Here is a 27,805-nt window from a genome sequence, read left to right on the forward strand (position 1 = left end):
CATCGTCACAAATGTCTGACCCCCCCACCCCCCCACCACCTAGGTGCGTGACGTCATTTACAGACGGCCCCGCTGGGAGCGTCTTTAATTCATCGCGATTGAAAACTGCAACCGTTGTTGGTGACAATGGCCATCAACCGACTCGCCTCAAAAGGTTACCCTCGTGGCCACTTGTGACGTCACAGGCTCCCTCTGAAAGTTGAGGGGCGGGGTAGTGTGGGGGGTGTGTCTCGGGAAAAACTCAATAATCGAACGAAATCTCGTTGCACAGTGAGTGGCGTGTCACTGAGAAGTGTTCTTAGAGTTAGCCAAACAATTATTGTGTCTATTGTCGAGAAGTTGCCAACAATTATCGCGTTGTATTTCAAGGATGGTTTAGAGTTCGGCGGATTAAGCGCATGAAGAAAGCAAAGGATGTGAGGTGGATTGTTATATTGATTATGGGATCACCTGTGGAGAAGAAGATACGATCAATACGATGGAAAGGTACCCTGTAGAGCAGAATAACCCTCAGCCTCAGCGAGGAGCTGAAGTGGATTGCAAAGTGTTCCGATGACACGAACTCGGGTTATTCTTTTAAATATATATAACCGTATGTGTGTGGATTATCAAGTTTTTCCATGACATTCCTTGAATTGTGGACGTGCACCGGCTCCGGAAAGGGCCTGGGGAAGAGTTCAGGTATCGCTCGGAACTAGCGAGCCGCGGGAAAGAGGAAAACTCAAAGCGACCTCTCCATCCCCTGTCAGGCAATGCCCTCAACTTGCCGGTCGCGATCTGCGGCTCTTCCTGCCATCCTTCCCAATCTCCTCATTCTTCAAAGACGTGGCCACTGGGCTCTTCCGCCTCCTGACGATCGGCAACATCGACACCGCCGTCAACATCACCACGGCCGCCATCGCCACCCTCGTGAAACTCCCGCGAGCCTTCGCGACTCACGCCCCCGTCTCTGGCGTCGATGCCATCGCTCGCTCCGGCGGCGGCGTCGTCGTCGTCGTCGTCACCATCGCCGGCGTCTCCGGTGACGCCGTGGCCTCGCGCGCCGCTTACGGGGCCTTCGTCGGCCTCCCGCCACGTGGCCGCGATGTCTTCCGCCGGAAGGGCGGCGGCGGCATGGGCCTCCCCGATCTCGGACCGCGCCGAAGCAATCACGGCGGTGACATCGACGGGGGTTCGCTGTCGCCGCTCTTCTTCCTTGTCTCCTCCGCCGTCTGCGTCTCCGTCTGCGTCTCCGTCGCTGTCTCCGTCTCCGCCGCCATCCGCAGCTGCCCGCTCCATGTCGCGCGGCTCTTCTGCAGCGTCAACGCTGCGTGCGATGACGTCACCTTCATCCACGCTGACGCTTTCCGGAACATCGACACTTTGTGTGATGACATCATCTTCACGTGCACTGATGCTTCCCGTGACATCGATGTTTTGTGTGATGACATCGTATTCATCCATTTCGGCGCTTCCCATGACATCGACACTTTGTTTGATGACATCATCTTCACGCGCACTGATGCTTCTCCTGACATCGATGCTTTGTGTGATGACATCATCTTCGCCCACGTCGACGCTTCCCGCGACATCGACGCTTCGTGCGATGACATCATCTTCGCCCACGTCGACGCTTCCCGCGACATCGACGCTTCGTGCGATGACATCATCTTCGCCCGCTTCTACGCTTGCCGCGACATCGACGCTTCGTGCGATGACATCATCTTCGCCCGCATCGACGCTTGCCGCGACATCGACGCTTCGTGCGATGACATCATCTTCGCCCGCATCTACGCTTGCCGCGACATTGATGCTTCGTGCGATGACATCATCTTCATCCACGTCGATACTTCCCGCAACATCGATGCTCTGCATGAAGGTGCCACCCTTGTTCTCAACATCAATGCCCTCGCCGGTGCCGCCCTCACGCTCTCCGCTTGCCACGTCACCCCCGCTCTCCGCCAGAAACTTCGACTCTTCAAGTGAACTCAGACCTCCATCGCCCTCCTCCTCCTCCTCCTCCTCCACGAATCCTTCGAAGTCTCCCCCGTCTTCCGCAAAGCCACCAGCATCTTTCGCTCTGACACCGCCGTCGTCATCATTACCACCGCCACCATCATCATCATCATCACCACCATCGCCCAAATCTCCGTCCGCCATCGCAGCCGCGTAACCATGGACGCTTTGAGCGATGATCTCGTCAAAAGCCGTGATTCCATCGCCGCACTCCTCTTCCCTCTCCCCCTCCCCCTCCTCCTCCTCCTCCAGCTCCAGCTCCCCAAGGCCACGAGCCGCCGCTGCGATGCCGGTGGCGACGGCGCCGTCCCACGGAGAGGCGGCTCGCCCGCCCACGGTGGCGCCGTCGTCTGCGCCCTCCTCCCCCGTGGTCGCCTCGCCCGGCGCGTCGGGCGGCTCGCAGCCTGGCGGCGGGCGGGGCGACGGCAACGACGCCAGCTTCACGTCGTCGTCAGAGCTGGAACGGAAGAACGGACGGACGGACGGACGGACGCGCGCGGGAGGAGTTCATGGCAAACGTTTTTTTTTTTGGGGGGGGGGAGGGGATTCGATAAATATGAATGCGTCGTTAAATCCGCCACCGCTCGAACGCACGCAGCCAATCAGTAAGGTTTGTCACGTGAACAGATTAGTTAATTGCTTTCAGCACACACTAGCCGTGTGTCGGAGAGTAAACCCAAAAACGTTTGGAATTTCGAGTTCCGTGACGTTTCACTGCGTGATTACAACAACAAGTCAGCTTCGTCAGGCAACAGCCTGAATTGTGAAGATGCCCTTCCTGCTTCGGTCTTACATCGAGGGGGTCGTCGTCATCGTCCGTCGTCATCGTCATCATCGTGCGACGTCATCATCGTCGTCGTCAACGTCGTCATCATCATCGTGTGTCGTCATCGTCGACATCATCTGTCATCGTCCGTCGTCATCGTCGTCATCGTCCGTCGTTATGGTCATCATCGTGTGTCGTCATTGTCGTCATCGTCAGTCGTCATCGTCGTCATTGTCCGTCGTCATCGTCGTCATGGTCTTCATCGTGCGTCGTCATCGTCGTCATCTTCCGTCATCATCGTCCGTTGTCATCGTCATCATTGTGCGTCGTTATCGTCACCATTGTGTGTCGTCATCATCGTCATTGTCCGTCGTCATGGTCGTCATCATGCGTCGTCATCATCGTCCGTCGTCATCGTCATCATTGTGCGTCATCGTCATCATTGTGCGTCATCGTCATCATTGTGTGTCGTCATCGTCGTCATCGTCGTCATCGTGCGTCGTCATCATCGTCATCATCCGTCGTCATCGTCGTCATCGTCCGTCGTCATCGTCGTCATCATGTGTCGTCATTGTCGTCGTCGTGCGTCGTCATCGTCGTCCTCTTCCGTCATCATCGTCGTTGTCATTGACGGTCGAATTCCTCGTAGCCGTGGTCAGTCTTCTGGATTCGTTGCTCCCACCTCTTCGGTGTGTCGCTATGTCCATTGCGCGTCTTCTTCCGCGGCTGCAACTCAACTCGGTGTTTATTTGCGGCACGGGAAATCCCGTGTAGCCACTTACCCAGCTGGCTTCCGTGGTAACAACCCCGCAGCAGCCACGACAAACAACGGAGTTATTGTTGGGGTGGTGGTGGCGGAGAGGAGGAGCCCAGTCAGTAGTCAGCCCGGGAACCCGAGGCTTAGATTCGTTTTAATCGAAGTGTGCATGCGTGCATGTTAAACTTCTTTCGCGCCGTACGTAGCCAACCGTGCCAATCGTAGGTGCGGGGAACGGACAACGATATAGCCCACGGCACAGGCAATACAAGGCACGCGAGTGAATTGTTCCACAAGCCCCAGAGCTCAATTTCCGTGCGCCTCGCGTTGCTATTTGCAACCTGCGCCTTCCCCACCAATCATCCCCCCAAGCCGTGGCCGCGGCCGCCGCGTGTTATTATCATAAATCGACTGTGCAGGCATCACGGATCTATCTGCTTTAAATTCAACCGTTACAGCCCTGCCTGCGGCCACCACCACCCACCCCTCGGACCAGCCACCATTGGAGAAATCCGATGAGCTATGCGGCTCTTTGAAACTATAAACTGAACTTTGCTTTCGTTCATTCTACCAGGTAAGACTCGCTGAGCTGTGCAAATCTTTTTATATTTCAGAAGCGAAAATGATAGCTTAAGCAAGTGGCCGATCATCACGTGGACATTCATAGCAGCCAGATTACTCTGAACGCGTGATGTTCATTTTAATGTGGAGGGGGAAAAAAAAAACACGGGTCTCCCGACACACAAAGAAGTCCCAACGGTGAGTCCTCGCCCTGGTGAACCACAAACCAACCCCGGACGGGACAACTCACTCGCTGCGGGCGGCCGTGTCCGCGTCGCTCGAATGTGTGGCGACTCGCGGCTCTCCCCGCGGAGACCGCTTCGTGTAGAACTCTCCTGCATAGCGCTTCTCAGCCGCCTGGGCACACGACAAAAGGCAAAAGATTCCCCGTAAACAGACTGTTGGGGCAAGTGCTGTTAGCGAGCACTCTATGAAGGCCTGCACGGCACACGAGCGGGGTGGGTGGCCAGCACCGCGCCCGACCGCCTTTGTCTCCCCAGTGACGGTGTTTACGCACCGCACAGCAGGTGCTCTTCTGAGGCTGAGTCGAAAAATCAATGACCCCCCCGTGTAGCCTTAACAGACTGCTGGGGCAAGTGCTGTTAGCCAGTAACACATACACATGTGGCACGCGAGGGAGTGGGTGGCCAGCACCACCACACCCGCTCAGCCGCCTGTGTCTCCCAAGGGGCCATGTTTGCCACACACCGCAACAGGGAACTCATTTGATGCTGAGTCTACCTAGGGGATGCCCAAGGATCGGTTGAGATAACTGTCGCTGGTGTTGGGGGGGGGGGGGGTGAGCAGGAATTGAACTCGGCGCGGGGTTTGTGGGCTCAGCGCACTGTATACGAGTCCAGGGCATCTGCAGGTACCACCCCGGCCGGGATCCCTTTCGGGGTTCCAATCCCCATCATGTGGACCGCTTTAGGCTTACGAACCGATCGAATGAGTCAGCGGCAAGCGGTGTGTTGTCGCGTTGTATTGTGTTGTCGCGTTGTGTTTTGTCACGGTGCCACGTTCTGTGTGTGTGTTATTTTTTTTATATCATCGTATGTGTATACGTGCGTTGAACATCTTTCGCACAAGTCCGTAGCCAACCGCGCTAATCAGAGGTGTGGGCGGAGTGGGGGACTACAACAAAGTAAACAACAACAACAAGCAGCTCGAACGAAATGAGTTTTCAATCGAGATCAGGGGTCGGTAACCGATATAACAAGAAGCGCCATTTCGGTAGTCACGTAGAAGGGAAATAATAAAATAATAAAAATAAACATAATAAAATTGAAATACATTTTATTTTATTACCGAAAGAACCAAGAAGATGAATCCCTGCTGTCACGAAAGCTTTAAATCGAAATTTAAGTGCCATTTTATTTCGAATTCGGTTTAAAATATATATAAACAACAGCGTCTCAATACTTCAAGATCCGCAATGCCACTGCGTGATGAATGCGATATGGTGGTGGGTCCTTGATAACTAACGTGCCACGAAGCAGCAGTTCTTAAAGAGCCACATGCGACCCCTTATCGAGACGACTTCAAAGTGCACAGCTCCAGTGGCTTCTAATATCGGAAAGGAAGAGCGTTCCAGACGGGCGCAGAAGCAGCGCATCTGAAAGCGCGCGACGCGGTGGCCGTGATAATGTTGTTGTGTTGTCGTGTTCAAGTTGTGCTATTGTTGTGTTGTTACGTCTCGCGTTGCTGTTGTGTTGTTGTTGTGCGTACGTACCGCGAAGGTGCGGTTGTTGTAGTAGCGATCCTCCAGCAGGGCACTCACCACCACGGGGTCGCTGCCCGTGTCTGTGGCACAAACGCTCACCCGCTCACTCACCCGCTCACTCACCGACTCACCTACCTACTCACTCACCCGCTCACTCACTCGCTCACGCACCTATTCATTAACCTAGTCACTCACCTGCTCACTCACCCGCTCACTCACCGACTCACCTACCTACTCACTCACCCGCTTACTCACCCGCTCCCTCACCGACTCACCTACCTACTCACTCACCCGCTCACTCACCAGATCACTCACCCACTGAATTACCTCCTCACACACTCACTCATTCACCTGCTCACTCACTTATCCACTCACTCACCAGCTCACTTAAATACTCACCGACTCTCCGCACCCGCACATCCACACAGCCATCCATTCGCTTGCTCATTATTAATATCAATAAGTCAATTATTCGTGGGGGCGGGGGGGGTTTCACGTGATCAATTACAACCCAACATTCGTTAATGAAGCCACGCCGTAAGGGAAATAAATGTTGGCTGTGAAACTCTCTCGGCCCGCTGTGTCTCGACACTGTGGCAGTGAACGGCCCCAGAAGGATTACAATCGTGCGAATACAGCCTGGGTTCACTTCAGGGCAAGTTGCACGGTGGTTTGAGACAACGCATTTCAAGATGTGTTAAATACGTGGATGACCATTGGTAAAAATCATCATCATCATCACCATCAGCACCACGACGTTCCATGGGCAGATAGCCAGTAGGTGTCCACTGCCACATTTCGTCATTTGTTTCCACTTTCAACGGTCTCGTAGTGACCACATCTTTCTGGCACCAAATCTCTTCCGATGTCGTCAAGCCACTCTCTGTGAGGTCTTCCTCTCTCTGCGGTTCCTTACAGTAATTAATCATGAACAAACATTTTTTGTTTACACTTGGACGCAGTATGTCGACTTTTAAACTTAGATTGAAGGCGCATTTCTTTAGAAGCGCTTCTTGTGTTTAATTTGATGTCTTTCCAGCGCGCTCCCCCGAATAGCTACGTACCCAATAGCTACGAACCCAATAGCTACGTACCCAATAGCTACGTACCGTGCCAAAAGAAGTCCAGCGCACATACGTACAAACTCAGACTGTAATTCAGATACTGTCGATAGGATCCGTCCACCCTTTCTCGATTTGAATGCGCAATTTCATTGAGTGACTCTGCGTTGTCTTGATATCGTCTGGCCGTAGAGGCGTCCCGAGGGTACACGGCGAATCGAGGCGACTGCCCTGGGCCCCACGCTTTTTCAGACCCCCACCTACGGACGGCCCTGGGTTTTTGTTGTTGTTGTTGTTGTTGTTTTGCTGCCTTGCCCCAAGCTTGCATTTTGTGTTGACAAATCTGCAGGAATGCTTGTACCCATGCAATTCGCACGTACTACATCTTAACTTGTTTTTTTATTACTTGCTTACATTTTCTCTTTTTGTTGCGCACCCAATCGTGTTTTTGTTTATTTGTTCCACATTGTTTGTTGTTGTAACTCGCTGGCCCGCTCCTGCTGGACATCTGTGAAAAAAAATAGCTTCATATCTCGTCCTGAGTACGCCTCCTGCAGTCTAAATAAAGACGCTGGTTATTTCCCATCAACCAGGCCAGATGGCTGGGTGCGTGGAGCAAGCAGACCGCAATCGGAAAGACGCGGGTTCCAACACCCCGTTGCCTTCACAAACTCTAGCCCTCGGAGCTATTCAAGAGAGATCATTAAGTGCATTTTGTTTTGTTTTTGTCATGATTTCATTTTTAAAAAAAAATTATTTACCAGGTGAGACCCCCCCCCCCTCCCCACTGAGCTCCGTAGCTATTTTTCAGAGGCGACCTGGCCACAACTGAAAGCTCAACGTAAGAGGCTTACCATCGCGTGGACATGTACAGCAGCAGAATACTCTCAACGCGCTTTAATATTTGATTCTAAATGTGGAGGTAGAAACAGGTAGGGCCCGGAGAAAAATCCACGCGACCACGGGGGGAGAGAGAGAGAGAGAGACACCCACACTCCAAATAGACAGCAGCAGCAGGCGTCAGGATCGAACGCCACGACCTCCTGCACACCAACCGAGGGTGTTGATACCCATTGTGCGCGTGCGCCTATTGGTGACCGGGCCGAGGCCATCGATCTCATTTCATTTACGGGAGAGGTTTATTAATGGGCGATTGCCTTGGTGGAAACCAAACAACAACAAATCCCTACTCCACAGGATTCGCCGTAGCTCTGCCGGGCTGATTGATAATCCCCGCCACTCACTGATCCACCGCAGCCAGTCAACCTCCTGATCACTCCTCTGCCTGCGGAGGTGCCCTGCAGCACCCCACGATGCACTCGGAAAGATTTGGCGATGGCGACAGCAGAAGCGGTGGTCTGTGCAGAAGATTGGGCAAAGACTCTAAAGGTTGGAGAGGAGAGAAGAAGGAGATTTCCACGACCTCCGCGTGACACCCCAATGCATGTCTGGAGCTGATTAAAAAGAAACAATCTAATTTCTGGAATGATTAAGTCTATCCCTCTGACCGATACAATGAGAGTCGAAATCATTCAGCAAATCCTGTCATCATGCGAAATCACTAGGCAGACGTAACCCGCTATCATGACGTACAGTGATGGAAAAAAGTATTTGATCTCCTGCTGATTTTGTACGTTTGCCCACTGACAAAGAAATGATCAGTCTATAATTTTAATGATAGGTTTATTTGAACACTGAGAGACAGAATAACAACAAAATCCAGAAAAAACGCATGTCAAAAATGTTATAAATTGATTTGTATTTTAATGAGGGAAATAAGTATTTGACCCCTCTGCAAAACATGACTTAGTACTTAGTGGCAAAACCCTTGTTGGCAATCACAGAGGTCAGACGTTTTTTGTAGTTGGCCACCTGGTTTGCACACACCTCAGGAGGGATTTTGTCCCACTCCTCTTTGCAGATCTTCTCCAAGTCATTAAGGTTTCGAGGCTGACGTTTGGCAACTCGAACGTTCAGCTTCCTCCACAGATTTTCTATGGGATTAAGGTCTGGAGACTGGCTAGGCCACTCCAGGACCTTAATGTGCTTCTTCTTGAGCCACTCCTTTGTTGCCTTGGCCATGTGTTTTGGGTCATTGTCATGCTGGAATACCCATCCACGACCCATTTTCAATGCCCTGGCTGAGGGAAGGAGGTTCTCACCCAATATTTGACGGTACATGGCTCTGTCCATCGTCCCTTTGATGCGGTGAAGTTGTCCTGTCCCCTTAGCAGAAAAACACCCCCAAAGCATAATGTTTCCACCTCCATGTGAGGATGGTGTTCTCGGGGTCATAGGCAGTATTCCTCCTCCTCCAAACACGGCGAGTTGAGTTGATACCAAAGAGCTCCATTTTGGTCTCATCTGACCACAACACTTTCACCCAGTTGTCCTCTGAATCATTCAGATGTTCATTGGAAAACTTCAGACGGGCATGTATATGTGCTTTCTTGAGCAGGGGGACCTTGCGGGCACTGCAGGATTTCAGTCCTTCACGGCGTAGTGTGTTACCAATTGTTTTCTTGGTGACTATGGTCCCAGCTGCCTTGAGATCATTGGCAAGATCCTCCCGTGTAGTTCTGGGCTGATTCCTCACCGTTCTCATGATCATTGCAACTCCACGAGGTGAGATCTTGCATGGAGCCCCAGGCCGAGGGAGATTGACAGAGATTGACAGTTCTTTTGTGTTTTTTCCATTTGCGAATAATCGCACTAACTTGTCACCTTCTCACCAAGCTGCTTGGCAATGGTCTTGTAGCCCATTCCAGCATTGTCTAGGTCTACAATCTTGTCCCTGACATCCTTGGAGAGCTCTTTGGTCTTGGCCATGGTGGAGAGTTTGGAATCTGATTGATTGATTGATTGCTTTTGTGGACAGGTGTCTTTTATACAGGTAACAAGCTGAGATTAGGAGCACTCCCTTTAAGCGTGTGCTCCTAATCTCAGCTCGTTACCTATATAAAAGACACCTGGGAGCCAGAAATTTTCTGATTGAGAGGGGGTCAAATACTAATTTCCCTCATTAAAATGCAAATCAACTTATAGCATTTTTAGCATGCGTTTTTTCTGGATTTTCTTGCTGTTATTCTGTCTCTCACTGTTCAAATAAACCTACCATTAAAATTATAGACTGATCATTTCTTTGTCAGTGGGCAAACGTACAAAATCAGCAGGGGATCAAATACTTTTTTCTCTCACTGTATCTAACATCTTCTCTGACATCAACTCCAACATCAACTCTAAAATCAACTCTCACATAAACTCTAACATCACAACTCCTTGCATTGTGCCTGCTACACCCACATTTGTGAATGCCCATTAAAAAAAGCCATTCCGTTCATGGAGGTTTGAGAATTGCCATTTTTTTGAAAGATTGCTCATTTGAAAGAGGAAATGCAATTGTAATTCATGCTATGTTTGAAATTGCATTTTAAATGCCCTTCGGGAGTTTCTATTGCGAGTGTCATGCATAATGTGGTTATTTTGCATTTTCCAGCTAGATTTTCACTGTACATAGCTCTAGTTGTTTATTAGTCACGTTCATTACATTTCCCTGCTTTGGTTTATGCAGCCCCTGTATCTCTCCCTCCCCATGCAACATGCTGGCTACCATCATACCAACCGTGCTATGAAGCCCCAGTAATCTCTCCCTCCCCATGTCACGTGCTGGCTACCATCATACCAGCCGTGCTATGAAGCCCCTGTAATCTCTCCCTCCCCACGTCACGTGCTGGCTACCATCATACCAACCGTGCTATGAAGCCCCAGTAATCTCTCCCTCCCCATGCAACGTGCTGGCTACCATCATACCAGCCATGCAATGAAGCCCCAGTAATCTCTCCCTCCCCATGTCACGTGCTGGCTACCATCATACCAACCGTGCTATGAAGCCCCTGTAATCTCTCCCTCCCCACGTCACGTGCTGGCTACCATCATACCAACCGTGCTATGAAGCCCCAGTAATCTCTCCCTCCCCACGTCACGTGCTGGCTACCATCATACCAACCGTGCTATGAAGCCCCTGTATCTCTCCCTCCCCATGCAACGTGCTGGCTACCATCATACCAGCCATGCTATGAAGCCCCTGTATCTCTCCCTCCCCATGCAACATGCTGGCTACCATCATACCAGCCATGCTATGAAGCCCCTGTATCTCTCCCTCCCCATGTCAGGTGCTGGCTACCATCATACCAACCGTGGTATGAAGCCCCTGTAATCTCTCCCTCCCAATGTCACGTGCTGGCTACCATCATACCAACCGTGCTATGACGCCCCTGTAATCTCTCCCTCCCCACGTCACGTGCTGGCTACCATCATACCAACCGTGCTATGAAGCCCCTGTAATCTCTCCCTCCCCATGTCACGTGCTGGCTACCATCATACCAACCGTGCTATGACGCCCCTGTAATCTCTCCCTCCCCACGTCACGTGCTGGCTACCATCGTACCAGCCGTGCTATGAAGCCCCAGCAATCTCTCCCTCCCCACGTCACGTGCTGGCTACCATCATACCAGCCGTGCTATGAACCCTCCACCCACATCGCCACTTTCCCGAGGAATTCGTCTGCGTTCGCCCCTTTCCTTCCCCGCTGCAACGTGGTGCCACCACCACCGCAACCGCCGTCTCCTCTCGCGACGGGACGGAGGAGCAAGTCGGGCGCTCGAACCACGCTCATTAAAGTTGAATTGACACTCGCTAATTGGGCTTAATTAACGTGTGCTCCAAAAAATTATTAATTATTTGCCCGCACTGAAATGAGCATTGATTTTCCAGATCCCCCGCCACCCCCCCCCCCATCCTACAAATCGCTTCGCAATAATGTCATTAGGACCTGGAGTTCGTAATACATTTGCATACTAATTTGCATACTAATTTCCCAACGAGAGGGTTAGGGGAGAAAAAAAATATATCGGGCGTCTCCGCCGCCGCCGCCGCTGCTCCTGCTTCTTTACGCTAATGAGATGATATTGTTGAATGAGTGACGTGGCAATTCTACAAATTACTTCTCCGTAAGTGAGAATAGAGACCGACCCCCCCCCCCCCCCCCCCACTCTGTTGAATCACCGAATTGATTGGGTTTGTGTTTTTTTGACCCTCCCATTCCAATATCACCCTCCAAAATCACCCCCCAATATCACCCTCCAATATCACCCTCCAATATCACCCTCCAATACCACCCTCCAATATCACCCTCCAATATCACCCTCCAATGTCACCCTCCAATATCACCCTCCAATATCACCCTCCAATATCACCCTCCAATATCGCCCTCCAATATCACACTCCAATATCACCCTCCAATATCACCCTCCAATATCACCCTCCAATATCACCCTCCAATATCACCCTCCAATATCACCCTCCAATATCACCCTCCAATACCACCCTCCAATACCACCCTCCAATACCACCCTCCAATATCACCCTCCAATATCACCCTCCAATATCACCCTCCAATATCACCCTCCAATGTCACCCTCCAATATCACCCTCCAATATCACCCTCCAATATCACCCTCCAATATCGCCCTCCAATATCGCCCTCCAATATCACCTTCCAATATCACCCTCCAATATCACCCTCCAATATCACCCCCCAATATCGCCCTCCAATATCGCCCTCCAATATCACCTTCCAATATCACCCTCCAATATCACCCTCCAATATCACCCTCCAATATCACCCTCCAATACCACCCTCCAATATCACCCTCCAATACCACCCTCCAATATCACCCTCCAATATCACCCTCCAATATCACCCTCCAATATCACCCTCCAATATCACCCTCCAATATCACCCTCCAATATCACCCTCCAATACCACCCACCAATATCACCCTCCAATACCACCCTCCAATATCACCCTCCAATACCACCCTCCAATATCACCCTCCAATATCACCCTCCAATATCACCCTCCAATATCACCCTCCAATATCACCCTCCAATACCACCCTCCAACATCACCCTCCAATATCACCCTCCAATATCACCCTCCAATATCACCCTCCAATATCACCCTCCAATATCACCCTCTAATATCACCCTCCAATATCACCCTCCAATACCACCCTCCAACATCACCCTCCAATATCACCCTCCAATATCACCCTCCAATATCACCCTCCAATATCACCCTCCAATATCACCCTCTAATATCACCCTCCAATATCACCCTCCAATATCACCCTCCAATATCACCCTCCAATACCACCCTCCAATATCACCCTCCAATATCACCCTCCAATATCACGCTCCAATATCACCCTCCAATATCACCCTCCAATATCACCCTCCAATATCACCCTCCAATATCACCCTCCAATATCACCCTCCAATACCACCCTCCAATACCACCCTCCAATATCACCCTCCAATATCACCCTCCAATATCACCCTCCAATACCACCCTCCAATATCACCCTCCAATATCACCCTCCAATATCACCCTCCAATATCACCCTCCAATATCACCCTCCAATATCACCCTCCAATATCACCCTCCAATATCACCCTCCAATATCACCCTCCAATATCACCCTCCAATATCACCCTCCAATACCACCCTCCAATATCACCCTCCAATATCACCCTCCAATATCACCCTCCAATATCACCCTCCAATATCACCCTCCAATACCACCCTCCAATATCATCCTCCAATATCACCCTCCAATACCACCCTCCAATATCACCCTCCAATATCACCCTCCAATATCACCCTCCAATACCACCCTCCAATATCACCCTCCAATATCACCCTCCAATATCACCCTCCAATATCACCCTCCAATATCACCCTCCAATATCACCCTCCAATATCACCCTCCAATATCACCCTCCAATATCACCCTCCAATATCACCCTCCAATATCACCCTCCAATATCACCCTCCAATATCACCCTCCAATATCACCCTCCAATACCACCCTCCAATATCACCCTCCAATATCACCCTCCAATATCACCCTCCAATATCACCCTCCAATATCACCCTCCAATACCACCCTCCAATATCACCCTCCAATATCACCCTCCAATATCACCCTCCAATATCACCCTCCAATATCACCCTCCAATATCACCCTCCAATACCACCCTCCAATATCACCCTCCAATATCACCCTCCAATATCACCCTCCAATACCACCCTCCAATATCACCCTCCAATATCACCCTCCAATATCACCCTCCAATATCACCCTCCAATATCACCCTCCAATACCACCCTCCAATATCACCCTCCAATATCACCCTCCAATATCACCCTCCAATATCACCCTCCAATATCACCCTCCAATATCACCCTCCAATATCACCCTCCAATACCACCCTCCAATACCACCCTCCAATATCACCCTCCAATACCACCCTCCAATACCACCCTCCAATACCACCCTCCAATATCACCCTCCAATATCACCCTCCAATATCACCCTCCAATACCACCCTCCAATATCACCCTCCAATATCACCCTCCAATATCACCCTCCAATATCACCCTCCAATATCACCCTCCAATATCATCCTCCAATATCACCCTCCAATATCATCCTCCAATATCACCCTCCAATATCATCCTCCAATATCGCCCTCCAATATCGCCCTCCAATATCATCCTCCAATATCGCCCTCCAATATCACCCTCCAATATCATCCTCCAATATCACCCTCCAATATCATCCTCCAATATCGCCCTCCAATATCGCCCTCCAATATCACCCTCCAATATCACCCTCCAATATCATCCTCCAATATCACCCTCCAATATCATCCTCCAATATCACCCTCCAATACCACCCTCCGCCCCCCTTCCCTTCCGGACGAGTCGCCCTTGAAAAAAGAGCTCGCTAGCTCCGTGCCCCCCCCCCCCCTACGCCAATGTTCTTCACTCATTGTCCAGAGGGTGGGGGGGTCCACTTTGGCCGATAAGACATCATCGGTAGTGTGTATAAAGGCCGCGCTCCTGGACACTTTTCGCCGCGACCAAAATCGAGAATCCGCGCGTGAATGCGAACAAACTTCAACCACGGCCAGGCGCGCCGCGCCATCGATCGTCATGCGAGAAGTCATCATCACATTCGCGGCATCGTCACCGTGTCCCTGCAGCGCACTCGGGGAAACGCCTCCACGCCGCCGCCCCAGTCGTCTTGCGGCGACTTTTGTTGTTGTTTGCAATGAACGATCATTTCAATCGTTTCATTGTTTACGCCTTTCAACTATCGCTTTTGCGTCGTGACAATGAATACGGGTGTGTATCTGTTTAGGTCGGGAGTCGAGTTGGAATGACGGTCCCAAACACCCCCCCCCCACCCACCCCCCATGATTTAGTTGCGTCGTGACCCGAAAATGACCCCGACGTCGAGTTTGAAAATGAACGAGGTTCTCCGATTGACCCAAAAGAGGGCTCCACGGGGATCGGTCGTCAATGTAGGCCTTTTAAAGAGATTTGAAAGAAGATGGTCGATCCGTAAGGGAAGAATGATGATGTTTGACCAAAGGAGAAAGTCGGAGAGAGGGCGCTTGAGGAGGATCAAAGGGGGAGAGCACCGGGAGTTACTGGACCTTCGAGTGAAGGGGTCGAGCAACACAATGAAGAACCGAGTCCCGACCCAGATAGTCATTGGGCCTTCGATTAAAGTGGCGCCCGGTACTTGGCCGTTCGTGTCGTTTCAGTTGTATTTAATAGATTTTGTGAAGTGTATGTGTGTGTTTTTTAAAGAACCCATTACTTTCGTAATTCGAGGGATGCCTCGACTGAGTCCCACTAATGTTCCTATTTGTTTGTTGTTCGTAACTCGCTGACCCGCCCATACTGGACATCTGTGTTGTTAAAACAAAACAACGAGCTTCATAGCTCATCGGATTCCTCCTGCAGCAGCAAGGTAAATATAGATTCTGATTCTGATAGACCTGGCCGTTCATTCCGCTGTCACTACGCATTGTTAAGTCGTCGTCGCTCTCCCGCTATGAGAATGGGGAGTCTGGGAGGGGGGGGCTCTGTGGGGGGAGAGTGGGGGGGGGGGTCTGTGGGGGGATGGACATCCGTGGAAAAGTTAATTCACAATTTCCGGCGATCGCCCCTTTACCTCATGGATCCCAGCGGAGATTTGTCAAAACGCACATTAAAGCGTTGATTCATCTCAAACGGGTCAAATTAGCATCATATAACAAGTCCAAGCATGGCCGCCGTGAGTCGCTAATGTAGGCATTACAATATATATGTAATTTTATTTTACAGATGTCATTGCGCGTTTCATGTTTGTGGCCTCTGCGCAAAACAAAAACGAATCACAGAGGAGACGCGACATTAGAAGTTGCGGACCAAATGTAATGCAGGTGCCACGGTGTCGAGATGTTAACTATCTCGCCTGGTGTACAGGCGATCGTGGATTCGATCGAGACGCTGATGCCTGTATATTTGGAGTTTGCGATGTCTCTCTCGCCATGGTCGGGTGTTTTTTTTTTTTCACAGGATCCTACCGGTTTCTACCTTCGCATTTTGAATCAACATCACGCGTTTAGTGGCTGCTGCCATAAATTTCCACGTGACAAGCCACTTCATAATATCGTTTTTTTGGGGTTAGAATAGCGTAAATGTATAAATGTGTCATTAAACCCGCCACCACCCGACACAGCCAATTAGTAAGGTTTGTCACGTAAACGGAACGTGGCCAATTCGTCACTAGTACAGCACACCTGTACGTTGGAGAGCCAAGCAACAGCATTTACAATCTGAGTACGACGTTTCGCCAGTCATTACAGCTAGCATCATCCGGCGGACAGCCAGATTTGCCATAAGCCACTTCGTTGAGCAATCAGTTTGTGACCAGGTCGCTTTTGAAAAAAGAGCTACATAGCTCAGTGACTCTTACATGGTAACATTAAAAAATAATTCACGAGGCCATTCGGTTAAGTGTCTGAGCCAGGCCAGAACCCACGGAAAATTCACAAACACTGGGAAGTGTCAAATGTGATATCTACAGATTCTTAAATAGTAAATAAATGGCACTTCTGACGAAGGCCGCGTGAGACGTGGCGGGTTGTTTGACCTTCGCTACGCTGATCGGTGTGCGGGCCAGGGTGGGCAGTGGTGTAGACATCACTCCTTGCTCAATCTTGTTCACCGTGGCCGGATTCTCCTAGTAGCAAAAGTAGCTACACATGTAGCTACTACTACATATATAGTAGCGACATATGTAGTAGTATGTCGTATATATGTAGTAGCTACTACTAGTAGCTACTACTAGTAGCTACTACTTATACTACTTATATAGTAGCTACTACTATATAAGTAGTAGTAGTAGCTACTAGCTACTAGTAGTGTACTTATATAGTAGCTACTACATATATAGTAGCGACATATGTAGTAGCTACTACATATGTAGTAGTAGCTACTACATTGTAGTATAGTAGCTACTACATATGTAGTAGCTACTATACTACATATGTAGCTACGGGCCCCGCACTTTCAAGGGTCCCGCGGTAAATGCTTTCAAGCTATCAATTCCGGTTCAGTGATTCTGCACTTGCTCTATCACTATAGTACTATACCGCCTTCAACTTTTGCGAACGACTGAGTGTTTAAGGTTAGCGATTTGTCGTATCATCTGCCTGTATAGCAAATAAAAAAATACAATTACTTTACTATGCAAGTACAAAATTTGTGTTTTAATATTTTATTATTATTATTATTATTTTGGGCCCGTTTATAACATATGCTACGGGCCCCGCACTAGCTTCATCCGGCACTGGTGGCCGGGAATCAAACGTCAGCTTGTCGGGTTCATTGTCGTGCTGCTACTGCTATCACACCCCCCCGAGTGGTTTCAAATGTGTGGTGACCCTCGCACGCTGATGATGTCTCATCGGTGTGAAGAACACTGCCGTAGGGACACCAGGGTAGAGGAAGACCCCCCCCCCCCTTAAACCTCCACCCCCTAGGTGCTTGCGTCACTTGACTTGCAGGTTCTATGGTGGGTGGAAGAGGGAGGTGATGATAGAGGAGGCAGGGGAAGGTGGGGAGGGAACGATCTAGTTCAGGAGTGTGGTAAAGATCGTCATGGTGGGTGGAGAGGAAGTGGGGGGGGGGTGGTGACAATGGAGTGGGGGGAGGTGGGGAGGGAACGATCGAGTGCTGGAGCGTGGTAAGATCGCCGTGGTTGTAACAGCTGTGGTTATGCAACGTCAGGGCAGGGGTTCTTTAACGTTTGGCAATGAAGCAGATGAAGTAGAGCTATGTGGTTTTTTTTTACGTTTTTTGTCTTTCACCAAAATAGTGCGAGAGGCGCGTCACACGCGAATCGATACGCGCGCACACAAACATCGCAGGTATGCGGCAGCCAAGGAGCCACTAGTGGCCAGACGAAGAGCCAGCGTGCGGCTCCTGAGCCGCAGATTGCCGAGCCCCTGCGCTGTAGGGCAAGGGGGCTTTGTGCGCTTGTTGGCGCCACCCAGCGGCGATGGTGTTGGAATTGCGTAACAGCAGCGTGGGTAACAACGCCGGGTCGTGATTGGCCAGGGGGCAGATTGGCGATACTTTTGGCCCCCTCCCTCCCCATACAGGCAGTCCTCGAATAACGAACGCAATTAGTTCCTGAGATCCGTTCGTAAGTCGAACGGTTTCTAAGTCGAACGGTTCGTAAATCGAACGGTTCATAAGTCGGTACGCGGTAATCGACTGCATTTAAATGGCCACACATAAACACTAACTCCCAGCACGAGGCCGACTCATTTACATTTCGCGGTGGATTGCTCAGCTGAACAAAATAGTGCCGCGATTCAATTTGCAAGTGAGAGTTCGCGTTTCAAGTCAATGTAAAAAAAAAATTCATGCAAGCTGGTTCGTAAAGTGCGGGTGTTCGTAAGTCGGGTCTTCGTAAGTGGGCGATGTTCGTAAGTCGGGTGTTCGTAAGTGTGGATGTTCGTAAGTCGAGGACCGTCTGCGTACACGTAGGCAGTCACGCGGTTCCCACGTCAGAGCACGTGAGAAACGCCGCAACGAGAAGGAGCTGATGGAAAGTTGGATGTGAGGAGCGGTGGCGCAGCGGTTAGAGCTACGCTGCGCTACAAAATCCGACGACCCGAGTTCGATTCCCGCTCACGGCCGCCAACACCCAGCCGCGATTATCTGAATCGGTCCTGGGCCTCCCCTAGGTCGACTCAGCCCCAAAATGCAGCCAATGCTAAGTACAATCATTTTTGCGATAGTCGGTCACCGGAGCCCCCACCCCCCGCCCCGCTGTATCGGGCTCGCTTTTTGTGTCTCGACAAAGGCAAAGGTAACAAAAACAAATTGTAACCACCGCCTCGTATTATACCACACGTTGCATTGCGCCTCTAAGAACGTTGCGTTGTTTTTGTTTGAGCGAATTCGAACCAGAAAAAAATCGCTCCTCTTCTTATTGTGGTTGTCGACCTCTGCTCCAGACCAATTTCCAACTGCCCCCCCCCCCGACTCCCTATCCCCGCAGCCCCCCCCCCCCCCCCCCACAGACCTTCGCGGGTGGCTATGAGAGCGTCGCAGTAGGAAGCGGCGTACGGGAGGATGTCCTGGGGCTGGTCGCGCAACACCGCCGTACAGAGGCCCTCAAGGAGGCCCGCCAGGCCACGCGGCACGCGCAGCTGAGTGGAGGAGAAGGGAGCCGCCATCGTCGCCCTGCGGCACGCGGGGAGGAGACACGTGGGAGACACGGGGAGACACGTGGAGACATGGGGAGACACGTGGAGACATGAGGAGACATGGGGAGACACGTGGAGGCGCGGGAAGACACGTGGAGACATGGGGAGACACGTGGAGACATGAGGAGACATGGGGAGACACGTGGAGGCACGGGAAGACACGTGGAGACATGGGGAGACACGCGGAGACACGGGGAGACACGTGGAGGCACGCGATGACACGTGGAGACACGTGTCTCTCCTTGTCTCCCCGTGTCTCTGCTGCTCTTACCGTTGCTCCTGTCTCTGCGTCTCTGTGTCTCTCCGTGTCCCCGTGTCCTTGCTGCTGTCTCTGTCTCCCTGTGCCCCCGTGTCTCTGTGTCTCTATGTCTCTGTCTCCGTGTGCCTGTGTCTCTGTGTTTCCTGTCTTCCTGTGTCTCTGTCTCCGTGTGCCTGTGTCTCTGTCTCTATGTCTCTGTCTCCGTGTGCCTGTGTCTCTGTCTATGTGTCTCTGTCTCTATGTCTCCGTGCGCCTGTGTCTCTGTCTACGTGTCTCCGTGTCTCTGTCTCCGTGTGCCTGTGTCTCCGTCTCTATCTCCGTGTCTCTGTCTCTATGTCTCTGTCTCGGTGTGCCTGTGTCTCTGTCTCTATGTCTCTGTGTGTCTGTCCCCGTGTCTCTGTCTCTATGTTTCTGTCTCCGTGTCTCTGTCTCTATGTCTCTGTCTCCGTGTCCCCGTGTCGCTGTCTCTATGTCTCTGTCTCCGTGTGCCTGTGTCTCCGTGTCTCTGTCTCCGTGTCCCCGTGTCTCTGTCTCCGTGTCTCTGTCTCTATGTCTCTGTCTCCGTGTGCCTGTGTCTCTGTCTCCGTGTGCCTGTGTCTCTGTGACTCTGTCTCTGTGTCTCTGTCTCTGTGTGCCTGTGTCTCTGTCTCTGTGTCTCTGTCTCCGTGTGCCCGTGTCGCTGTCTATATCTCCGTGTGTCTGTCTCTATGTCTCTGTCTCCGTGTGCCTGTGTCTCTGTGTCTCTGTCTCCGTGTCCCCGTGTCTCTGTCTCTGTCTCTATGTCTCTGTCTCCGTGTGCCTGTGTCTCTGTGTCTCTGTCTCTGTGTCGCTGTCTCTATGTCTCTGTCTCTTTGTCTCTGTCTCCGTGTCCCCGTGTCTCTGTCTCTATGTCTCTGTCTCTGTGTCTCTGTATCCGTGTCCCCGTGTCTCTGCTGCTCTTACCGCTGCTGCTATCCGAGCCGCTGTTGTTTAGCGTCTCCGTCTCCATGGCAACGCGGGGGTCGCGACCCGCACAGCGGACTCCCCCCCTCGCTCCCGTCTCCCCCACGTCTCCCCCAAGTTTCTGATCTCTCCCCCACGTCTCTGATATCTCCCCCACGTCTCTGATATCTCCCCCAAGTCTCAGATCTCTCCCCCACGTCTCTGATATCTCCCTCCCCGTCTCTGATATCTCCCCCACGTCTCTGATATCTCCCTCCCCGTCTCTGATCTCTCCCCCACGTCTCTGATATCTCCCCCACGTCTCTGATATCTCCCCCAAGTCTCCGATCTCTCCCCACGTCTGTGATATCTCCCTCCCCGTCTCTGATATCTCCCTCCCCCGTCTCTGATCTCTCCCCCAAGTCTCTGATATCTCCCTCCCCGTCTCTGATATCTCATCAACGCCTCTGATCTCTCCCCCACGTCTCTGATATCTCCCCCACGTCTCTGATATCTCCCCCAAGTCTCCGATCTCTCCCCACGTCTCTGATATCTCCCTCCCCGTCTCTGATATCTCCCTCCCCCGTCTCTGATCTCTCCCCCAAGTCTCTGATATCTCCCTCCCCGTCTCTGATATCTCATCAACGCCTCTGATCTCTCCCCCACGTCTCTGATATCTCCCCCACGTCTCTGATATCTCCCCCAAGTATCTGATATCTCCCTCCCCGTCTCTGATATCTCATCAACGCCTCTGATCTCTCCCCCAAGTCTCTGATCTCTCCCCCACGTCTCTGATATCTCCCCCAAATCTCTATCTCCCTCCCCGTCTCTGATATCTCCTCAACGTCTCTCCAACGTCTCCGACGTCACTATAACATTATACCCAGCGTCTCTGATGGCTCTAAACATGTTAGTCCTTGTACGTTGTTGTTGGTATTATTATTGTTACTACGACTATAGGACTTGTGTACTTTTTTTTTTCAAAACTGGAAAACTTGCAAAGCTTCAACTCGGCGAAGAGACGCGGGACGCGATGCGAGCGACGGGGCAGCGAGGGGGCGCTGTAGCCGCGTCGGAGCGCAGACACAAAGACAAAGCTAAAGCTCCCCCACATAGCCCGAGCAGACTTTTCGGGCGAGTGCTGATAGCTAGTAGCGCTCTATGAAGGCCGGCAGGGCATACACGGGGGTGGGGGGGGGGGGGGAGTGGACAACAACCACGCCCGGCCGCCTTTGTCTCCCCAATCTGGGAATGTTTGCACACCGCACCGGGGCTAACTTACTCATTCGAGGCTGAATCGGCCAAGGGGAGCAGGCCCAGGACCGGTTCAGATAATCGCCACCGCTGTTAGGCCGCGAGCGGGAATCGCTTGGGCAGCGCCCATCGCTAACCACTCCGCCACCGCTCGTGTAACCACCCCACCCCCCCCACCCCCACCACCGCCCAGCATAGCCACGCGGCGTAATCAGAGCGCATTCATACCGGCGGAAATCCGATGATCTATAAAGCTCTTCTTCAACGGATGAAGAACAATTCTCACAACCGCGTGCGGCTCGGTCGTACAGCCGAGGCTCTGCGTCTGCGCCCGGCGGGGTGGTGGAGGGCTCGACGCAACGCATTCGACCGGGGACCACGAGGTGGCCGGCCTGCGCACGGCCCCCAGCGACCGATCTGGCGTTCACGTTCTTACTGCGACGTCGCCCAAACGAAGCGGTGACAACGGGATCCCATTGGCGGGGCGCTTTATGTGGGGGGGGGGGGGGGGGTGGGGGTGGAGGTCGCGAAAGGGCGACAGGGGAGGGACGGGATGGAGTGGAGGGGGTGCCGGGGAGGGAAGAGCAGAGGCGAATGGGCGAGGGAGCAGAGGTGAGGAGGGCCTTGAGAGTAAAAATGAAGGAGTTTAAGGAGGAGGAGGTGGGGGGGGGGGGGGGCTGCTTAATGTTAATACTGTTAGCACGTTTAACACGCATGGATTTCGCGACAAATTTCACGGTGAATTATGACAAATGGCCCGATGATGCTGGACGTAATGACCAGCGAGACGTCGTTTTCAAATTGTAAATGTTCCGCTTTTTACTGTCCAACACACCGGTTGGGCTGAAGTAGTAACTACCATACTGTTTGGTTCATTCAGAAAAAGGCACGTAGAACCATAGAGTATGGATTCGTGCAGTCACGAAAGCTTCAGATCAAGAGAGTAACGACCAATTGGCGCGTCGTTTACGCGACAGACCTGACTGGCTTGTGTCGGGTGGTGGAGCGTCACGACACAATATTTATACTTACGTGATCCAACCCCCCCCCCCCCCCCCCCCACTAAAAAAACCCTTCATTATGAATTGTTGGCACGGTTTGGACAACGTACGGTGCGGAAAAAGTTCAACGTACGTACACTAAGGGGCCGTCCATAAATGGCGTCACGCACCTGGGGGGGAGGGGGGGGGGTCAGACATTTGTGACGATGTGTGACGAGGGAGAGGGGGGGGGGGGTTGAGAAATGTGACGTCACATCAAAATGCGCAACTTTAAATAAATATAGACAATACGTTCAAACTTCATTAAATAGACTTTATCATAAATGTTTTCTCCTACAACATCAGAGTGCAGCGCCACATTAAATACGCACTACAATGACAATAGTTTAAAGCGATTTGAAGGTATGTTTTATTTTTTTTTGGGGGGGGGGGGTCTGACTTTTTGTGACGCCGTGTGACGAGGTGGGAGGGGGAGGTCAAAAATCGTCCAAAATCGCGTGACGTAATTTATGGCCTGCCCCCCTATACGTTATATGCGCATGGGGTGCACGCACGCGCGCGCGCGCATGCAGATTGTGCGTCTAGATTCCTCGTGGGAAATGCTCAGGGCTCGCGTATCAGATGTCATTCTCAGGTATCTCCTCCACGCGCGCGACCGCACGCGCGCACAAAGCTAAAGCTGCCCCGTACAGCCGCGGTGGACTGTTGAGGCAAGCTCTGTCGGCGAGCACCTTCGATGAGCGTCACTGGCGTTGAACCATGAGCGAGAATCGAACTTGGGTGGAAACGGGTTCGGAGCGCGAGCGCGCTCACCACTGCGCCACCGCTCCCCACAAACACGTGCACTCACATCGACGCACACACACACACTCACAACCAACTTCACACACACGCACAACAAGACGAAAATTCCCCCTTTTAGCCTAAACAGACGTTTTGGGGCAAGTGCTATTAGCGAGTAGCACCTATGAAGTCCGCAAGGCCACAGGAGGCAGTAGGGTGGCCAGCACCACGCCCGGCCGCCTTTGTCTCCCCAGTGGCGATGATTACACAACTGCACACATCCACCGCAAAGACAAAGATCACCCGTATAGCCTCAACATACTTTGGGGAAAGTGCTGGTAGCGAGCAGCACCTATGAAGTCCAGAGCGGCACACGAAGGGGGTGGGGTGGCCAGCAACCACGCCCGGCCGCCTTTGTCTCCCCTAGTGGCCGTGTTTACACACCGCACACAACCACCAAAGGCCAAAGACCCCCCGTATAGCCTTAACAGACTGTAGGGACAAGTGCTGTTAGCGAGCACCTATAAAGGCCGGCACGGCACACGAAGGGGGAGGGGTGGCCAACACCACGCCCGGCCGCCTTTGTCTCCCCTAGTGGCCATGTTTACACACCGCACACAACCACCGCACACACACACATCCATCCTCCCCTCCCCCATCACCTCCCTCCCTCTCCACGCCCTCCTCCTCAGCTCTCTCTCTCCCCCTCTCTCCCTCTCATCAGCATCACCGCTGCCTCCGAGTTCAATTCGCTAGACGGCCGCAGCAGAGCGGCAGGCAATCAAACACACACACGCACACAGTAACACGAGAGATAGAGAGAGAGAGCGCAGAGGGTACCCGGGACGACATCACACACGCACAGCGAGAGACACATACGCACAGCGAGACACACGCTCAGCGAGAGACACACACACGCACAGCGAGAGACACACACACGCACAGCGAGAGAGACACACGCACAGGGAGAGAGACACACACACGCACAGCGGGAGAGATACACGTACAGGGAGAGAGACACACACACAGCGAGAGACACACACACACAGCGAGAGACACACACACACGCACCGACACACCGACACACGCAGCGTCTACGCCGGGCCGTGTGACAGCTCGAACGCAGCAGCGCACGTGCGTAGTAGCCTTTGCGTATTTGTCACACGTGACCTGTCCTATACGTGACAGCAAATACACACAGAGCATGTTGTACAGAGACACGCGTATGCAGCAGCAGCAGGAGAGAGAGGGATTGCGCTGCAGTTGATACGTTATTGGTGGTGGTGGTGGCGGCGGTGGGTTGTCGCGTAATCGCGAGGATTCGAAGGTCGTGGAGGGTAGTGAGGGTCGCGAGCAGATCGGGGCTGTAGGAGGGGATTATTTTTTTTCTGTTACGTCGGAGCGGATCGACGCGCTGACGCTGCTGGAGGTTGTGAAGCGGCGGAGGCGGAGGAAGTTCAAGGAGGAGGAGACGCAGGTGGTGTGACCCGGTGCCCGGGATCGAACCGTGGATTTCTTTATTTTTTTTTGCGAGAGGCGATGGACAGAGAGATGCATCTGTCTGGCGAGGAGCTGCTGCTGCTGTTGCTTGCAATTGCAGGTACGTGTGTGTGTGTATCAGTGCGTCTGTGTGTGTGTCATTGCATTTGTGTGTGTCAGTGCGTCTGTGTGTGTCATTGCATTTGTGTGTATCAGTGCGTCTGTATGTGTCATTGCATTTGTGTGTTGGTGCATTTTTGTGCATGTGTGTTTTAGTATGTGTGGGTGTAAGTGCATTTGTAAGTGTCACTGTGTGTGTGTCAGTGGGTGGGTGTCACTGCTACAGCAGAGGTGTAGGGAATTCCAACAAGACCTACATCTCTGCTTTATTGACCAGGTCAAGGCCTATGATACCATCAGTAGGCCTAGGCTCCGGGTCGTTCTTCGTGCTTTTGGAGTCCCTGACCCCCTGCTCACGATCATTAAGGACCTTCATGATGGTGAGCGGGGCCGGGTAAAACTACGTGGCCGGGAGTCAGAGCCATTCCCTGTACACCTTGGGGTGCGACAGGGATGTCCTCTGGCTCCCACATTATTTAACATATATTTTGACCACGTAGTTCGTGAAGCCTTCAATAGCTGTACCGGGGGAATCTTCATTCGGTACAGATAAAATGGGAGGCTGATCGATGCCCGGGTGCGGTCAAGGGATGCCTCCCTATTGCTCAACCACGTTATGTATGCTGATGATTTGGTAATAGCTGCTCATTCAGAGGAGGAGTTGGAGACGCTGCTGCTGAGACTGGAGCGTGCCACTAAGAGATGGGGCCTTACCATCAGCCCCACCAAAACTAAGCACCTGCCTGGGTATTTTGTACCCCCACAACTCCCAATCGGTGATGGGGCAGTTGTGGAGGGAGTGGAGAGTTTCCCATACCTGGGCAGTGTGCTTATGACCGGCTCCAGTTTAACAGCAGAGGTCTCACTCCGAATCAGTCGAGCGGCAATATCTTTTAATCGGTTGCGTAACGCTGTGTGGAAGCTACCTGGTCTGTCGCTCCGCACTAAGCTTCAGGTGTTCTCGGCCACGGTCATTCCCTCCCTTCTCTACGCTTGCGAAACGTGGACCCCCTTAATGGAACATCTTCGCCGGTTAGAAACATTTAGGCTGGCCTTCCTACGATCCATCCTGGGTTTAACCAGGCTGGATTGTGTGAGGAGCTCACAAATCCTTGAAAGATCTGGGCAAGGTCCCATCAGTGAGCTCCTCCGGCAGGCAAGGCTGCGTTGGCTGGGTCATGTAGCCCGCATGCCCAGCCACCGCATGCCGAAACAGCTTTTGTTCGGCCGGATCGAGGGGGCTAAACGGGCGCGGCACGGGCTAGAGAAGAGATGGAGTGATGTGATACAGGAGGACGTGGAGCTGAGTGGACTTGCCGATGACTGGTACCAGCGGTGTCAAGATCGGCCTCTGTGGAGGAGGCTCGTGAAGGACGCTTCTGGGCAGTTGGAGACAATCGCCCTCCAACAACAACGGAGGGCGGAGGAGCGACGCTCACAACAACGAGCGGAGCACCGGGTGGCTAAAGCACAGCAGGTTGGCACAGTAGGGAGCACAGGTGGTGCATCAGCCAGTCATCTCAGTCAGTCGACCCGTGGCACCTGGGTCTGCCCCGTGACCTGCCAGCGGGCGTTCGACACTTCACGTGGCCTCAAGGTGCACATGGCCTGGCACAAGCGTCGTGGTGACGTCACCGCCACTTAGTGGCGAATGGCGGTTGTTGTTGTGTGTCACTGCGTTTGCGTGTGTCATTGCGTGTGTGTCGGTGCGTTTGTGTGTGTGTGCGTCATGTGTCTGCGTGTGTGTGTATGTGCGTGTGATAGAGAATATATGCGTTAGTGTCCAGTGTACTTGCTTGTGTGAACGTGTGGACGTCTGATCGTGTGTGTGTGTTTGCTTGTGTCTCTGCCGGTGCTTGTGTCCGATTGTACAAGTGTTTGTGTGTGTGTCAGTATGTGTACGTGCGAGTGTGTGGCTGTGAGAGTAACAGTGTACGTGTGTCTGTACGTGAACGTGTGTGTTGGTGTGCGTTCGTTGTGTGCGGCGAGGCGAGTTCGATTCCCGCTCACGGCCACCGACACCAAGTGACGATTATCTGAACGAGTCCTGGGCAACACCTAGGTCGACTCAGCCTCAAATAAGTACCTGGTGCGGTGTGTAAACATCGCCACTAGGGAGACAAAGGCGGCCGGGCGCGGTCCTGGCAACCCACCCCCTCGTGTGCCGTTCCGGCCTTCATAGCTGCTGCTCGCTAACAGCACTTGCCCCAATATTATGCTCAGGCTATACGGGGGATCTTTGTCTTTGTCTTAGTCACATAAAACTTTGAGAGTGACTGTGTTGACGGCAGTTTACAACGTAATCCAAACACATCATTATCATCACCGCCACCACCATCACAATGATCATTAACACTGACAGACAATGTGCCACATGTAGCCAAGTCTGCCCAGCAGTTATACGCTGTGGGTATTTACGGCTGCGTGCATAATCTCATGGG

General features: G+C 52.2%; 2 protein-coding genes across 3 annotated transcripts in view; one reads left to right on the forward strand and one right to left on the reverse strand.

The window, feature by feature from the left end:
- Nucleotides 1-11: 11 nt before the first annotated feature.
- Nucleotides 12-20,791, reverse strand: SPA17 (sperm autoantigenic protein 17). 2 transcript variants are annotated; one of them, XM_032964583.2, is made up of 5 exons: nucleotides 20,749-20,791; nucleotides 19,364-19,524; nucleotides 5,812-5,882; nucleotides 4,330-4,436; nucleotides 12-2,452 (listed from the first exon to the last, which is right to left on the reverse strand). In XM_032964583.2, exons 2-5 carry the CDS (start codon nucleotides 19,515-19,517, stop codon nucleotides 811-813), a joined length of 1,974 nt encoding a protein of 657 aa, XP_032820474.1. In that variant the 5' UTR covers nucleotides 19,518-19,524; nucleotides 20,749-20,791; the 3' UTR covers nucleotides 12-810. The 2 variants fall into 2 exon arrangements, with proteins under 2 accessions (XP_032820474.1, XP_075927393.1); XM_076071278.1 differs by having other exon boundaries at nucleotides 19,819-20,777.
- A 2,686-nt stretch (nucleotides 20,792-23,477) lies between these two features.
- LOC116948162 (immunoglobulin superfamily member 11-like) overlaps nucleotides 23,478-27,805 on the forward strand; it is a 72,157-nt gene continuing 67,829 nt past the window's right edge. The window contains exon 1 of the mRNA XM_032964584.2: nucleotides 23,478-25,365. Within this exon, the coding sequence (XP_032820475.1) occupies nucleotides 25,305-25,365 (61 nt within the window). The 5' untranslated portion in view covers nucleotides 23,478-25,304. The remainder of the gene's footprint in view (nucleotides 25,366-27,805) is intronic.

Source organism: Petromyzon marinus, chromosome 32 (genome assembly GCF_048934315.1).
Source record: "Petromyzon marinus isolate PM22_M1 ecotype Great Lakes invasive population chromosome 32, UKy_Petmar_22M1.pri1.0, whole genome shotgun sequence".
Taxonomy (NCBI): Eukaryota; Metazoa; Chordata; class Hyperoartia; order Petromyzontiformes; family Petromyzontidae; genus Petromyzon; species Petromyzon marinus.